Here is a 15,615-nt window from a genome sequence, read left to right on the forward strand (position 1 = left end):
TTCCTGCGCCCGCCCTCACCATGTGCCGGATTGTAGAGGGACTCGCTGGCGTGCTGTGCTAAAATTGGCTAGTGAGGGGCTCTCGTGCAACCATTGGCTCAAGCTGGGCAGCTGCGTCATTGCCCCTCCAACCCCTCCATCCCCGTCAGCGAGAGCTCTCCCTCGAGCTTGCCAGACGCCAGCCTCAGCCACTGACAAGCGAGGTACCTCGCCTGGGACAATGAGGTAGGGTACTGGCTGTTCCTCCGCCGCCCGCTACAAAACTTGCCCCTCCTTTCTTCTCGTCTGCAACACCCTCTCTTCGTGCATCGACACAGCCACCAGCACTGCTATCCCCACGACCAGCACGTTTCCTTGCGAATTGATCCAACCTGCATCATGGCTGTCACCAAGACTACCATCAAGTCCGGCAGTGGCGACCAGCCCACCAAGGGCGACACCGTCACCATTGAGTATACCGGATGGCTCAAGGACACGTCCAAGCCCGACTCCAAGGGAAACAAGTACGGCCTCCCGCGAAGGCCGCGAGACCACCCGAGCTAATGCCTCTCGCCCCTTCCAGGTTCGATTCGTCCGTCGGCCGTGGCGACTTTGTCGTCAAAATTGGCGTTGGCCAGGTCATCAAGGGTACTTTCCCATTCACCGCATCCTTTCCGCACTGCAGAAGAGACGCAGGGCTAATTGAATCGGCGCAAGGCTGGGATGAGGGCGTCACACAGATGCAGGTGGGCGAGAAGGCCACGCTCGACATCAGCGCCGACTTTGGCTACGGTGCCCGGTACGCCACACATACCCGCTGCTGCACCAACCACATGGTTGGCCGTTGAGCCACAATCGGTGGATGACAGGCTGACGCAACGCCATAGCGGATTCCCCGGACACATTCCCCCAAACTCCGATCTGATCTTGTACGTCGTCGCCGAGCCATTGAGCGTCGATGCCCACCGCTCCCTTCTTGAAGCTTCCTTTCTTTGATGTGCGGAGACTTTGCTAACACTTTGTGCAGTGACGTGGAGCTCAAGAACGTCAGGCGCTAACTGCCACACGGGCAGCGGCAGACGCGTTCTGGATCGGCATGCAATGTTGAGCATGGAAGCCGTCAAATATAGGTGGCCATATTTCCGCGCCGACATTGGTTAGATGATCAATACAAAGCCAAAAGTTTGACCTGGTCTCGACAGGCGTAATCACTACCTTGCAGTACGGCGGTCTGCAGTTTTGAGATGGCAGTTGCCGTGCCGCCAGATGGACTGTGCTGGGCGACTAACACCCATGACTTCATATGGGCTACCAAGTGATGGATTCTGGTGTAGAACTTTGCGGCGCTCGTGTTATTGCAAAGCTGAGGCCTTTAAAATATCCAGTGGATAAATCGTGCGGTCGCCGACAGGAACTACATGGACTCAAGGACAGCAATGGCAGGGAATCAGTCTCTAAAACACAACTATCGAATCGTTTCCGAGCTCTAGTTGCAGCGCACGAACCCTCCAGTATATCCGTCGTAGACATGTCGACACGGTGTGACTGACCATGCCATGGCACACATGACCCGATTTTCGGGGCTCAAGCCTCGGCGTAGTCAATCTGGATAGTGTACTCCGGATCGTAGTGCATCGCCCAGTACCCGTCCCAAATTGCCCGCGTAATTGGGCCAACCTTGCCGTCGTTCACAGGCTGGCCGTCAAGCACGGTGATGGGCATGATACCGCCAGCCGTCGTAGACATGAAGATTTCGTCGCATTGATATGCCCTTTCCACAGGCACGGGTTCGCATCTAACCTCAATGTTGTTGGCCTTGGCGACGTCGAACACGCTCTTCCGCGTGATGCCCGGAAGCACACCACGGTCTGGCGTGTAGATGACGCCGTCCCTGACCAGCAGGATGTTGAAGCCCGAGCCTTCCGTCAGGCTAGCGTCGCCATCGGTCAGGAAAGGATAGAGCGCGTCGCGGTCTCGGGCCTCGTGCATGGCGCGAACCAAGTCTCCCCACTGGAGGTTCTTGATGGACGGGTCAATCGAGCCGGGAGGGACACGGCGCACCGTGCGGGCGACAACAGCCTTGCCGCCCCCGTACTGCGATTCCGGTTCCATGACCCAGATGTACGGTTGAACGAACATGTACAGGTTGTTGACGATTTCGTGCGGTTGGGACTCGCGGACGCCCTTGAAGCCGCGGGTGACGATGATCTGCACGAAAGCGTCGCGCATGCCGGTCTTGGCCACCATCTCGACCAAAACGCGCTTCAGCTCCTCCCTCTCAAGTGGCAGCTTGAGTCTGATCTTGCCACAGCCATCTTCGAGCCGCGTGATATGGTCGTCGAGGCGAAAAAATCGTCCTTCCCAGACAGCCGGGACGGTGTATGTAAGGTCGCTGTGCAAGAAACCCTGGTCGAGTAACGGGATGCGGGCTTCATGCAAGGGAACGTACTCGCCGGCGATCCATGCGATGCCTTTTGCGAACGAACCGGTCCTGGCGTCCGCGGCGGCCAGTCGCTCCCGGTAGCCGGAGAAGATCTTGTCCATGGAAGCCATTTTGAGAAGCCTCAGTAGAGCGGTTGAATGAATTAGTTCAGCGGGGCTTGGTACTTGGGTGAAGAAGCGGCACTGATGAGACTTCGTTTGCTGATTGAACGTGACGGATTGAACTTGGCTGGCGCATTTATATCAGTATCCGGCGATTCTGCCTGCCTCATTGAACACACCCTCCACTGCAGCAAGCTTCGACTGCGTCGTCTACTGTGTCGCGCATTTCTCGTGATCATCCAACACAGCCTGCCACAGCTGGCTGCCCGAGCCGAAGCAGGCCCCGCATATCTGCCCAAACGGGACATTGCCCAAATGGGCAGTCGAGCCTCGCGAATGCGCGGCTTTTCTTCGAGAGGACACAGAGCGAAGCCGCCCCAGCATTGTCAGGGCAAGAAAGATGACCTCACAAACCGGGTCGCTCAATGCACAGGCGCGAATGATCATTCTCTTCTGCCAAAGAGGGCATTTGGTCAGCTTCGCGGTTCACCCGCGGTTCTCGTCGGGCTGGTGACAAAACGTGGCTCGGGTCTTCCGTGCAAGCGCCCGCGCGGCTTCCGTATAAGCCCAATTGTCGCTGCCGCTGAGCAATGGCCCACGACTCTGCGTATGCCGCGCACCGAAATGCCTGGAAGATACCTCACCTCATGATGCCAGGCCACAGCCGTGCGGTTCTGTTGACTTTCCGAGGCTTGAGACGGCGCTCGCCTTTGAAGTAGCAGGACCGAGTCACGGCTCACGAACTTCAGGGTCCGAATTCACAGCTACCCACTGGCGAGAGAACGGACAGCTTCCCAGTTCTGCATGTCAATTCGCACTTCGATGACCCGTCTCAACAGCGCAGCCTCAATTCCGACACGCGACGCGAACGGAGAGTTGACTTGCCACCCACTCGTTGAGCGTGTCGAGCGCGCCGAGCTCGCTGAGCGCCACGGAAGAGCCCTCGACAGCAACGCCACCGGCGAGCGATGCACGCGAGACGAGTCCCAGCCAAAACACAGCACGGCTGTAGCCCAAGCGGCTTCGCGCCGCAAGCTCCATGTGCCACGCCGAACACGACGCTTGCAGTCCTTGCAGTTGCCAGCAGCGACTTTGATGGGGGAATGCCGCCTCTGCAATGGACATTACGCAGCCTTTCGGATGGCGGCGTTCGACAGACTAGGCTGCTTGCCGCGATGCGACGGTGGAAGGCCACGCGGTCCCGCTGGACGAGGCGAGGCCGACCGGGAAACACTCGGCAAGCGACGAGGGAGCGCGGAGTGGAGTCACGAAGCCATATGTCCGCCCTGGAATCAGCGCCACGGGGCTCGTGTCCTCTGCCGAGCCAAGTGGGTGTGTCATGTTCAGCTTGCAGACCTGGCATTACTATCATCGCTCTGACCAGAATGCAGGCGCGGGGAAGAGGCCACTCCTTAATGAACTGCCGCAAGGTTGAGATAACCCCCAATCGCGGGACGCAGTGCTACAAGATGCCCTTGGCGTCTTGGTTTGCTGGCTTGATGGTGATGTCCAGTGCTCCAGTTGGCCGATCGCTGAGGGGCTTTACCGGCACTCTAGCGTTAGTCCGCAACCAGTAAGCCGTGCCTGTAGCACCCCTTCGGGGCCTTGTTAGTTTTAGGGAACGCCCGGTCCCAGTGCCGGTCAGGCTGCGACTCACCACCTCAGACCTTTGCATCCCGGGCATGGCGGCCTGTCGACGGTGGCTGAATAAAAGGCGCTGCCTGTCTGTTGAAGACGGGGTGAAAAATGACTAGCCAACCAACCTAACCCGCGAAGCAGCTTCACCCCCAGGTGACAACGGTTTCCACTGTGGAGAGGAGCCGAGCGCCCCCGTGGGGTAAAGACACGGACTTCGCTGCGCACGCCCAAACGCTCAATCCGCCGGCTTCCACAAAACCCTCCTCCGCAATCGACGTCTTGTGCTTAAACGTGAGGGGTGGACGTCTTCGTGTTCGTTCAATATCCTGCTGCGCGGTGTCTTCGATTCGCCAAAGGCCCCCGACATCAATGGCATCACCAAAAGCCCCCTTTCCTACCAACAGGTTCGAGGGTCGCCGAACCAACTCCTTGGGCTTCGCAAAGCACGACTGCCACACGTGCTCGTCCTTGCGCAAGTGTTGCGACCGACGACGCCCGCATTGCGGTACGTGCAAGTCGAGCGGCCGACAATGCGGCGGCTTCGCCATGGAGTTGGTCTGGAAGGACCTTGCAAAGGTCCATGCGCCTTGTCGCCCGGCGAAGCGGTCGGAGCACGCTGAACAGCTGCGGAAGGGACCGGTGCGGGAGCACATAGCTTTCAAGTTTGTACCGGGCACATCTAAACGCCAGAGAAATGGCAACGGTGCATACAGGAGCGCGGTGGCTCATCCAGAGCTCAACGGACTCCGGCCCGTCTTCTCGGTCCGGCCAACAAGGCACGGTGCTAGTCCGCTGCCAGCACCGGAGGCGAATGACGAGGATGCGAGAAGCGTCCTCAGTTCGTCAAAGTCTCAAGGGTTGCGAGGTGACGAGGCTTCGCATGGGTCGCAGAGTCACGACGACACGCGCGGGTCGGGCCACGACGGCAGCCCCCAGACCCAGGAGCCAGGTGGCGACGACGATACTAGCGGGTTGCACGTTCAAGTAGATGCCGCAGCTGGCACTTTCGAATATCGACCGTGGCTCGGCTGCACCGATGAAGCAACGGCTGTCTCTGAATGGTACTACATATCGCCATGTATGCGACCACCGGATGACGACGACGAGGCGGCGCCTGTCGAGCATGACATTGAGCTTGAAGTCAACATGCCACCAATATATGAGGTGACGAACGCCCAGGAACCCAGCGACCGATCAACGGGGTGCGATTCTTCGCTCGATGTTGGTGTCCGCTATCAGACCTTGACAGAGAAATATGATCAGGTCCTACGAATGTGTAAGTAGGCGCGAGTCAACCTGGCTAGCTCGAGCTGAATTTTCTCCCGCATGAAGACGATCAGGAATTCTGCGTGATACCTCTGAGCGGCGATTGTCCTAGCAATCCGTTCCGGGTGGACCTGCGTGCTATCCGCCATTACGATTTCCTCCTCCATGCTGTCATGGCCGTTTCGACCCAACATCTGGCCAAGAAGAACGACTGCGCGGTGCTGCTGGCTGAAATGCACCAGCACTGGTCTACGGCACTCCATCTCTTCAGCCAAAGCCTAAACAACCCCGAGGTTGTTCCTCTTCTAGATACTTTGCTGGTTCTAGTGAGTTTAGAGGTAGGGGCGCCCTGTCCCAGTCGCTGGTCCTGCCCGCTTATTAGAACAACAGACTACTCAATCCGCATCGGCCATGTGGGCTGTGCACTTGAATGGGGCATACCAATTGCTGCAGCAGTACGGGTCGTTGGAAAAATGCCGCTACAACCCAAGAATGCGCGCCCAGCTGGCAATGCTGCTCTGGTACGTTGAGGGTCCTTGCTTTGAGGCTTTTGTCGGTTCGATTTGACTGACCACCACTCGACCTAGGTGGGATGTCACTATCGCATTGGTGGCAAGAAAAGAACCACGGTTTCCTGTGGCGTATCTGGATTCATTCTTGAAAGATGACAAGAATGATGGCTGGACTTTCTTCGACTTGAACGGTTGTCCCCTCGAGCTTCTACTGTCAATGTCCCGCCTCGCAAAGCTGGCATGCATACATGAGCAGACATTGCAAATGGAGTGGACCATATTTGACCGATCGTCGGTCGACATGGTGTTAACAGAAGTCAAAGACTTCACCAATGATGCAGAGGTAGGATTCGAGGACCTCAACAACCTTGAGGAGGAGGCCAATGTCCGGCGCAACAGATATCACTGTGTAGAGGCCTGGCGGCATGCGATTATGCTCTATGTTTGCCGCGTATTCACACGTGAGCAGGACCCTTACCAGCTGCGACAGATTGATCACCTCGCGCGTGTTATCCTCGACAGTGTGAGGTGTATACCGGAGACGGATATACTTCAGAAGCAGCTTCTGCTTCCTGTGTTTCTCGCTGCTTGCGAGTCTTGTAGCGAGACAGACCGCGTCTTCATTCGCCAGTATTGCAAGCATTGGAGCAAGGTTTCTCGGTTTTATCATTTCGAATCCGCGGCCGCTGTCTTGGAGGATATCTGGAAAGACTGGTCGCTCTCCACAAGAAGCGTCTATTGGTGGGGAGTCAAGGTCGGCAATGGCGGTTTAATGGGGTCTGGCGTCGAGGCTCAAGGCACTCTGGCCATGGAATTGCTCTTGGGATGACTGAGAATACACTGTGCGGGAGTTCGCAGAGCCGAAACTTGACTGCCTTCGCAGTGAGAAGAGACTCTGGTCTAGGACAGTACTTACTTGTGAATGGCTGCTGCCGTCTCGGCCAGACTGTTTCCCAATACGGAGTCCCATGGACGACGAGAAGGAGCAATAATACGACAGCGAGTGCTGCTTTCCGTACCGGGCAACTCGGGCTTGCCATCACACAGAGCGACGCGTGCGCCAACTGCTACTGATACCGCGTGCCAAGTGGCAATGTGCGTCGTCCTCCGAGTGACGTCGGGATGGTACTGTTGGCGTGTGGCATCAAGACAGATCCGGCAGCCCTGGATCCGGATACCAATCACAAACAGGCGGTCTGCAGCTTTGCAGTTGGTTCCTGTCAGTTGACAAGACACCTGCCAACAGCCGCTCAAGGACCCGATGCTCGACGCTCGATGCTCGGCAGCGCCAGGAACGGCCCTTCAGTGGCGTAATGCCCACGAAAACGGCTACCGCGAGCACGGCGCGAGCACAGCGCTTGAAGTCCTCGGGGGTACCGTGCGCGCGTGATCGCTTTCAGGTAAGCCTCGATACAATCAGGTCTACTGGCGCTTCAAGCCGTGTCTAGCATATTACCCATTTTAGGGATCCCTTGATGCTAGCTGACGAGCAACTAAGAGGTGCTTGTAAGTTGTGGCCAACGCGCCCCGCAGCTGGTGGGCCGCACCAACGGGCTGTTAGGCGCGCTATTGCTTCCACAGACGGACGTATGGGTGAACCCATCTGGCTCCTAACTCGCTTTCCTAAAGAGGCATTTCCTGAAATCTCTCCGGCTGTCAGCCACGTTCTCCCCAATGCTGAACCAAGCGCGAGGATGGACCTGGGGTTTATCTCCCCCACCTGATTGGCGCCCACGAAAACGTGTGAACGGCAGGATGGCGCTGCCAGGCCGAATGCGGGCCATGGCCCCTTTCGCACTTAGTAACGACCCAGGCTCGCAGTATCGTTGCTACACGAGCTGTTCAGTATAAGACTCGCGCGATATCATCATACATCGGGTTGGGGTTCTCAACATCATGAATTCTGGCCCAGCGCTCGATCACAATGTCTGCCGACAGCACGCGAGAGTCCGATGCCGAGGCAATTGCACACATTCGAGTCGATGATGTCGCCAAACGCGATGATCTCGAACTTGAAGCGGCTGGTTATCAACGGGAAATGCCTCGCCGATTCTCGCACTGGTCTCTAGGCGCCCTTTCATTCGTGCTCACCTGCACCTGGCTCGGCACCGGGTCTTCAGTGGGCATCAGTCTAACCGAAGCCTCCTCGGCGGGAACGCTGTGGTCCCTTCCAATTGCCGGATGCATGACCCTGGTTCTCTCTGCGGGCATGGCGGAACTGGCATCTGCGTTTCCTGTTGCCGGAGCGCAGTATTACTGGTCTTTCATGGTTGCGAGCGACGAGTACAAGCCATTCGCGTCCTTCCTGTGAGTCCTAGCAGCACGGCGCACTACGCCAAAGACAGACGCGGGCTGGCTGACACACTTCATCTGCAGCAATGGGTGGCTGAGCATTGGCGGGTGGTGGTTTGGGTCAAGCTCGGTTGCGAACTTTGTCTCTTCCATGATTCTCAATATTGTCATTGCCTGGTACCCCGACTACGTACCACCATCCTGGCATCAATGGCTTATTTACGTTGCTCTGATATGGAGCGCTTATGCCGCTAACATCTTTGCTTCCGCCTGGATCCCTCGCTTTAACTCATTTATATTCGTCTTATCCGCCTTGACGCTGAGCTCGACAGCCATAACATTATTTGCAGCAGCCCGGAATCATCACGCCTCAGCCCAATGGATCTTTACGGACACTACAAATCGAAGCGGATGGTCCAGCGACGGGTTCTCCTTTGTGCTGGCCGTGGGCAATGCTGTATACGCATTCTTGGGCAGCGATTGCGGAGCGCATATGTGTGAGGAGATCCCTAACCCGTGCAAGAACGTGCCCAAAGTCATCATGTATCCGCTGGTCATGGGGCTGGCGACAGCGTTCCCTTTCGCCGTCAGCTTGATGTACGCCATCACAGACATCGATGCGGTATTGGGCACCATCACTGGGCTCCCCGTGCTCGAGATCTACTACCAAGGGACGGGGTCGAAGGTCGCGGCGTCCATTCTCATGGCGTTATTTGCTTTCTGCTTCTATGCGAACTTGATAGCAAACGGTTTGTTGCACGCGACGAGGTCACTTTTTGCGTCGGTAGTGAGCTAACAACATCGCAGGAACGACTTGCTCCCGAACTATGTGGGCAGTATCGAGAGACGGGGCGATGCCATTTTCCAATATATGGATGCGTGTTCACCCGCGATTCAAGGTCCCGGTGAATGCAATGCTTCTTTCTGCAACAATCACCTCAGTAAGTGTGGGTGATCTCCGCTGGTGGACGTTACGAACTAATTTATCCGTCTGGCTAGATCTACGGGCTAATATTTCTCGGTTCCACCACTGCATTCTCGTCCATGGTTGCCACAGCCATTATCTTTCTGCAAACTTCCTGTGCGATTCCGCAAGCTATCGTGCTCTACAGGGGCCGTGACCGGGTCCTCCCGGAGCGGTATTTCAGCCTCGGGAAATACGGGGCTGCATTCAACTCCGTATCCGTCGCGTGGGTGGTCTTTCTGGACGTGCTGTATTGCTTCCCCACGGCGATGCCCGTCACGCCGCAGAACATGAACTACGTCTCGGTCATCTCTGTGGGACTTTTGCTCTTTGTCGTCCTGCTATGGTTTACCACGAAGCGAAAGGCTTTCAAGGGACCGCGGGTCAACTACGAGAGGATGCTTGCAATGAGGGCACAGGCAGTGCAAGGGCGTGGGGACAACGTACCGCACCAAGCTTTGTCGAGCCAAGGGGCCAGCGTCAAGGGGGACTAGGATGTCCGACTGGTCAACCACCCCGAAAATGGTGCCATATTACAGTTTTGTTGCGTTTCGATCGAGCTCGCGCTATGTTCATAGCTGGTCTTGAATAGGTCATTCACAAGGGCCCGCGCATCATGATGTAGCTCCGACTCAAGCGACACGTGTATACATGTAGGCTTGACTCGCGCTACGAGGCTTACACATTCGTTCTTAGGACCTCCCTGTCCTACGTACTACCTCTATGTCGAATGTTAAAGCTCATGTTAGCATATCAACACGTCTTCGTGTCTTGACGACTGGTGCCTGGCACCATGGGGGGAACTGTCAGACGTCATAACTTGTAGCTCATGGCTTCGTAGACCACAGTGGATTCACTGAACCAGTACGCCAGCAGCGGTAGCTCGCGCGGCGGAAGCGATTGCCACACGGGCAGCTGGGACAGCAGAACAGAAATGACTTAGAAAATTACTTTCGTCGTGGGAATATGTAGGTCGCAACTACCAATACAAGCCCGCTATCAGCAACGTCCCGGCTGTGAATTACGGATGCCGACTTGACCCTTGCCAACGGGCCACCCTGCGCAGGAAGGGAATGGTGACGCGCCATGAGTTGGCTTGTCGTCGGCGCTCCCGGCGAGTTAATTGGTCGGCCCACGCGGCCCAATTTTGGCCGTAGCTTGTCTCAGATCGCCGGGCGCCAATGGCACAATCGAGTCAGCTGTAGAAGAGCCCTGAAGATCAGACGTAGATCCGGCATTGCGGCACATAGCTTTGCTGAAACCTACCCTTTCCAGAAGCCTCCGCACAATCTGATTCGACGCGTCTTCCCCGGGCTTGCCGTATCTGCAGAAGTTCCCAGCTCTCGCTGCCGGATTCCCGGCAGCCAACGCAGCCTCAAGGCGTTCAGATTGAGCCTCCGTGACAACACAACGGCGTGTCTTGTGGACACAGCGCAGTGCGCTGGGTAGCACGCGGGAGAGGCCGCCTCTTGCTTCTCGGCTCTCACATGTCGCCATGAAGTTGATGAGGTCGCAAAAGTCCCCGTGGCATCACGAACCTGCTTCCCGATCTCGGCTAGCTTTCGAAGATTGCAGGATACGCGAGGAAGCATCAACAGGACGATCTGAGCATTGTAATTGTCTTCTGAGGGACTGAGAAGTGTGACCTTCTGTTCTTGTCGGCAGATCAACATCGTCGACAATGCATGCCCAAACTGTCGTTTCAAGTGCAGCTCAGAGAATGTCTGGTCATTCGTATGGTCTCGCAATGGCTTAAATACGGCTCCTGTGAAGCTCCTCGAAGGACATTTTGACTGCATCAAACATTGCATCTTTTCTTGTACGCAGACGCTTCAATTGAAAAGCCAAGTTCTGTCCACCCATCATGCAGCCTACATCGTCTTTCGGCAGCTTTCTCGTCGGTATTCTGGCGGCTTCGCTTGCGGCGGGCAGCGCCATTCCCACCGCACAGCAACCTCGGGGCTCTTTTGAGATCAAGCGCTCTGTCAATCAGAATTTTGCCGGCCGCAACGGACCGTTGGCGTTGGCGCGGGCCTACAACAAGTATGGCGTGCACGTTTCAGATGCCTTGTTGAAGGCAATTGAGACCACCCACGCTGCGCATAGTCAAAACGCGAGGCGCAACAGCGGCAATGCCACTGCCACCCCGGATCAGGACGACCTGGAGTACCTTGTGCCCGTGCAAGTCGGCACCCCGGCGCAGACGCTCAAACTAGACTTCGACACTGGCAGCTCGGACTTGTGGGTCTTTTCTACCGAAACCGACGCCGGGTCGTCCAAGAACCACAACCTGTACAGCCCGGACAAGAGCAGCACATCCAAGAAGCTTGACGGCGCCACCTGGCAGATTACCTACGCAGACCAGTCCTCATGCTCCGGCGATGTCTACACAGACACCGTCACGGTCGGGGGCCTGACTGTCAAGACCCAGGCGGTCGAATCCGCGCAGAAGGTGTCTCAGCAATTTGCGACTGGAGCCAATGACGGCCTTCTCGGTCTTGCATTTAGCTCAATCAACACGGTGAAGCCGACTCGGCAAAAGACGTGGTTCGACAACATTGCGTCCGGGCTCGACAGCCCGCTCTTTGTCGCCGACCTGCGACACAACACGCCCGGCAGTTACATCTTTGGCGCCATCCCGTCTGCCGCGAGCAACGTGCTCTACGCCCCCGTGGACAACAGCCAGGGATTTTGGCAGTTCAGCACCAGCAGTGACATTGGCGGCCAGTTCACTGCAATCGCCGATACGGGCACCACTCTTCTGTTGGCGGGCGACGACCTCGTGCAGGCGTACTACCAGAACGTCCCTGGTGCCACCAACGACCAGCAGCAGGGTGGATACATCTTTGACTGCAGCACCAAGCTGCCCGACTTTACCTTCACCGTCGGCGACGGCAAAATCACGGTGCCTGGTACTTTGATCAACTACGCCCAAGCGACTGGCGGCAAGTGCTTCGGTGGCATTCAGTCTTCCGGCGGCAACCCTTTCGCAATCTTTGGCGACATTGCATTGAAAGCCGCGTATGTCATTTTCGATGGCGGCAAAACCCAAGTTGGGTGGGCTCAGAAGCAATAGTGCTCATCACGCAGGATTCTTTTATGCCATGTGCATTGGCATCGCGGACAGCGGGGTGCCCTAGCATACTTCTCTGTACATGGTTCATAGTAAATACTGATTCTGTATGACTCTCGATGCACTTCAATAGCGAGCATTTGTCTCCCATGCGCTGGACCTTGTGCAAGGCCGCTTCGTCCGCCTGCGGCACCTCTTCCGCTCCTACGTTAGTGACCTCCTGACGCCCTGTCCTTCAATGCAAGCTGGCCCACCAACGCTCTGCCAGGCCCGCCATTGTTGATCCATTCGTCCGGAGTAAACAGATCAAACATGCCGACCTTTTCCAGGGTAGGAACGGCTGCACGTATGACCGGCTCCAGCGCCGCTCGCGTGGATTCGTCGCCAGCGTCATACGCTTTAATGTTCACCAACAGGGCCCCGACCGTCCCCGTGGGCAGCTTTTCGCCATTCGGTAGAGTAACAATCGGGAAAGACTTTGAGGCTGTCCCAAGCGTTTTGTTGTTTATGGACTGTAAGTCGTCGGCCTGCTTTGACGTGCTCATGCTGCGTTGCTGGTGGCCGACCTGGCTTGATTCCCGCACCAAGGATCCTATTGAGCTGTGCACTTCTCAACGAAATAAATTATACGAGAGGATGAGGGAAAAGGCAATGGGACAGAATGGAGCTACGCATAATCATTGTCTCGATCAATACACCGATGTCAAGACCGGTATTTAAGCCTTCGCTGCTTCCTGGAATCCGATGCCACTCCGTGGAGGATCCACGGGCTGCGGGCTCCGGGCGTGTGGCGGGTCAGCACCCGGACCGGCCTTGTGCTCCAGTGGAGATTTCTCAGCTGTCAGGGCCCACGGTCGCCAGTCACCAGTGTAGGAGGCTTGCCGCCCATGGCAAACTGACGACACCATGCAGCTCAGATGCAACCCGCCCACGTTCCGGTCCGATCCAGTGCCACTCGGAGAAAAGGAGCCCGATCGCGGGCGGGCCCGTCGCGATGCTGCAGAAGGCCTTGGCCACGCGCAGGTATCAATGCGCTGCTCGTGTTGGCGAAAGACGACCGAGCACTATGAAGTGCGGGCGCACTCGTACAGCATAAGCAACTCTGAAGCGCCCCGGCATGCGCATTGCCCGGGGCCAGGGCAAGTAGGACCGCTGACGCAGCAGGCAGGCCAGCGCAGGCCATGTCATCTAGGGCAGCTGAGCAGTGAGGAGTCACGGAGGACGCGGACTTACGGTTTACCAGAGGAGCCTTTGAGGTTGACTCGCCGACTAACTTACATAGGTAGCCTCACTCCGCCTCAGCGCAAAGGATCTTTGACCGTAGTACTGCGATAGTTTGCGCTCGCCGATGCAGCGTGTAAATGCTCACCAATGGTCGCAGGAAGTTAGCAGGCAGGTCATGCCTCTGGCCATGGGGAGGGCGAAGCTGTCAATAAATGAACGGTGTTGCGCTGCTGGATGCATGGTCGGCCTCGGATGATGCGGCGACAAGGCAGACTGGTCGGTGTGGCGTTCATCTTCACAAATCACCACCATGCCGAGGGTACGCAGCAGGTGATCCAATACGGCATATACGGTGTTTCCCTACCCCTTCAAGGACGCAGAAACAGCGCGATCTGCTGAGGGTCAGCGACAATCATCTCAGCCGCAACGGCCGCAGGCGCCGTTGTTACATCGGCCCGCGCAATGCGAGCACATGAGCCCGGCCTGAATCCGATTCCGTTGACCAAGCAATGAACCCTCCCGCCTTGACCTAGCCAGCGTCAGCAGAAGACTCCTCGATGCTGGGATGGCCTTCCTCCGTCAGACAGTCTGCATCCTTCAACAAACATGATCATCATCATTGTCGGCGCCGGCATTGCTGGCTTGTCCCTCGCCATCGCCCTGGGTCAGGCCGGGCACGCAGTCACGCTGCTCGATGCCGCGCCGGAACTGGCGGAGATTGGCGCCGGCATACAAATGACGCCGCAGGCCATCAAGTACCTGTTCCAGATGGGCCTCAGGGACGACATCCTGCGAGAGTCCATTGTGCCGCGGCAGATGCTGGTCAGAGAGGGCGTGACCGGTGCCGTGCTCGGCACCGTGGCGCTCGCTGCGATGGAGGAGACGTACGGGGCGCCGTACGTCGTCGTCCATCGGGCGGTGCTGCACTCAATCCTCCACCGTCACGCCGTGCGAGCGGGCGCGACCATTCTCCTGAACAGCAAGGTCGCACAATACAGGTTCAACGAGGGGGCCGTGGACTTGGCGAACGGCACAACGCTCAGCGCCAGCTTGGTGGTCGCTGCTGATGGTCCGGCGAACCGCCTTGAAGAACGAGTCGAACAGCAGCTAAGAATAGGCAGGCATCAACTCCACCGCGCGCTCTCAGCTTCTAGGAAAGGACGACCCAGGCAGCCAGCCGACTGGTTGGGCGGCATTCCGGATGATGGTTGAGGTCGCAAAGCTGCAGGCCGACCCGCTGACCTCCGATCTCCTCGACCTGAGCTCGGGCAGCTCCAACTTTTGGATCGCCCCCGACGTGTCGGTCATGACGTACTTGGTCAAGGACGCGACGATGCTCAACATTGTCCTCTCTCACCGTGATGATGTAGACACGAGGGACTTTTCCCTGGAGGACCACAGAGCGATAGTCAACGACCTGTTCAAGGCCTTTGAGCCCAGGTACGTCGGCTGCTCTGCAGAGTGTTATCGGCGACTGTAATGATGCGCGACTAACCCCCCGCAAAGAGTTCAGCGCATGCTTGAGCTTTCGCGCCCCGGCATCACAAACTATCCCGTGTATGCCATTCCTCCCTTACCCCGATGGACTCACCCCTCCGGTCGCTTCGTCCTCGTCGGCGACGCAGCACACGCCATGGCCTTTTACATGTCCATGGGCGTTTCGCTCGCCGTCGAGGACGCCGTCGCTCTAGCGTCTGTCCTCGGCTCGGCTCATGTGCTGGCCACCGACTCGAGAGCCACTCAAGCACAGCAGCCGTCGGGACCAGAGGAGCTACAGCGCGCGCTCGGTGCGTTCGAGGCGGTTCGAAAACGGAGAGTCGCTGCCGTGCAGGAAGCAAGCCTCCACGCGGGCGACTCGCTGCACATGCCAGACGGTACAGGGCGAGAATTCCTGTATGAGTCCCTTCGCCATGCACATGAGGACGGCATTTGGCCACCCGAAGAAACCAATGCGGCGCCTCGGAGCCGGTACATCAAGCTCGGCTCGGGCGGCGAGCGCCTTGGCCCCGGTGGCATTACTGACAGGGGGACGAGGGACTGGTGCTACGGTTATGATGCGGTCTGGGAAGTTACAAGAGTTCTGGAGTCGATGAAGGGGAAAAGCTAGTTGAATTGAAACATGA

At 57.4% G+C, this 15,615-nt stretch overlaps 5 protein-coding genes across 5 annotated transcripts; 4 read left to right on the forward strand and 1 right to left on the reverse strand.

Moving 5' to 3' along the window:
* Nucleotides 1-378: 378 nt before the first annotated feature.
* PLICBS_009880 (FK506 binding protein proline rotamase rapamycin-binding protein) lies at nt 379-1,037 on the forward strand (the record flags this gene model as incomplete). The annotated part of the gene is made up of 5 exons (XM_018328105.2): nt 379-503; nt 563-627; nt 697-778; nt 867-908; nt 1,007-1,037. The coding sequence occupies 5 exons, from the start codon at nt 379-381 to the stop codon at nt 1,035-1,037; spliced, it is 345 nt and encodes a 114-aa protein (XP_018173338.2).
* Nucleotides 1,038-1,563: 526 nt separating this feature from the next.
* PLICBS_009881 (uncharacterized protein) lies at nt 1,564-2,532 on the reverse strand (the record flags this gene model as incomplete). The annotated part of the gene is made up of 1 exon (XM_018328104.2): nt 1,564-2,532. The coding sequence occupies one exon, from the start codon at nt 2,530-2,532 to the stop codon at nt 1,564-1,566; it is 969 nt and encodes a 322-aa protein (XP_018173337.2).
* Nucleotides 2,533-8,772: 6,240 nt separating this feature from the next.
* Nucleotides 8,773-9,689, forward strand: PLICBS_009882 (uncharacterized protein; the record flags this gene model as incomplete). Its single annotated transcript, XM_065601738.1, has 2 exons — nt 8,773-8,939; nt 9,344-9,689. 2 exons carry the CDS (start codon nt 8,773-8,775, stop codon nt 9,687-9,689), a joined length of 513 nt encoding a protein of 170 aa, XP_065457810.1.
* A 1,370-nt stretch (nt 9,690-11,059) lies between these two features.
* PLICBS_009883 (type I transmembrane sorting receptor) lies at nt 11,060-12,271 on the forward strand (the record flags this gene model as incomplete). The annotated part of the gene is made up of 1 exon (XM_018328101.2): nt 11,060-12,271. The coding sequence occupies one exon, from the start codon at nt 11,060-11,062 to the stop codon at nt 12,269-12,271; it is 1,212 nt and encodes a 403-aa protein (XP_018173334.2).
* A 1,827-nt stretch (nt 12,272-14,098) lies between these two features.
* Nucleotides 14,099-15,599, forward strand: PLICBS_009884 (uncharacterized protein; the record flags this gene model as incomplete). Its single annotated transcript, XM_018328100.1, has 3 exons — nt 14,099-14,561; nt 14,614-14,932; nt 14,999-15,599. 3 exons carry the CDS (start codon nt 14,099-14,101, stop codon nt 15,597-15,599), a joined length of 1,383 nt encoding a protein of 460 aa, XP_018173333.1.
* Nucleotides 15,600-15,615: the final 16 nt, after the last annotated feature.

Source organism: Purpureocillium lilacinum (assembly GCF_023168085.1).
Source record: "Purpureocillium lilacinum CBS 284.36 DNA, scaffold_8, whole genome shotgun sequence".
Taxonomy (NCBI): Eukaryota; Fungi; Ascomycota; class Sordariomycetes; order Hypocreales; family Ophiocordycipitaceae; genus Purpureocillium; species Purpureocillium lilacinum.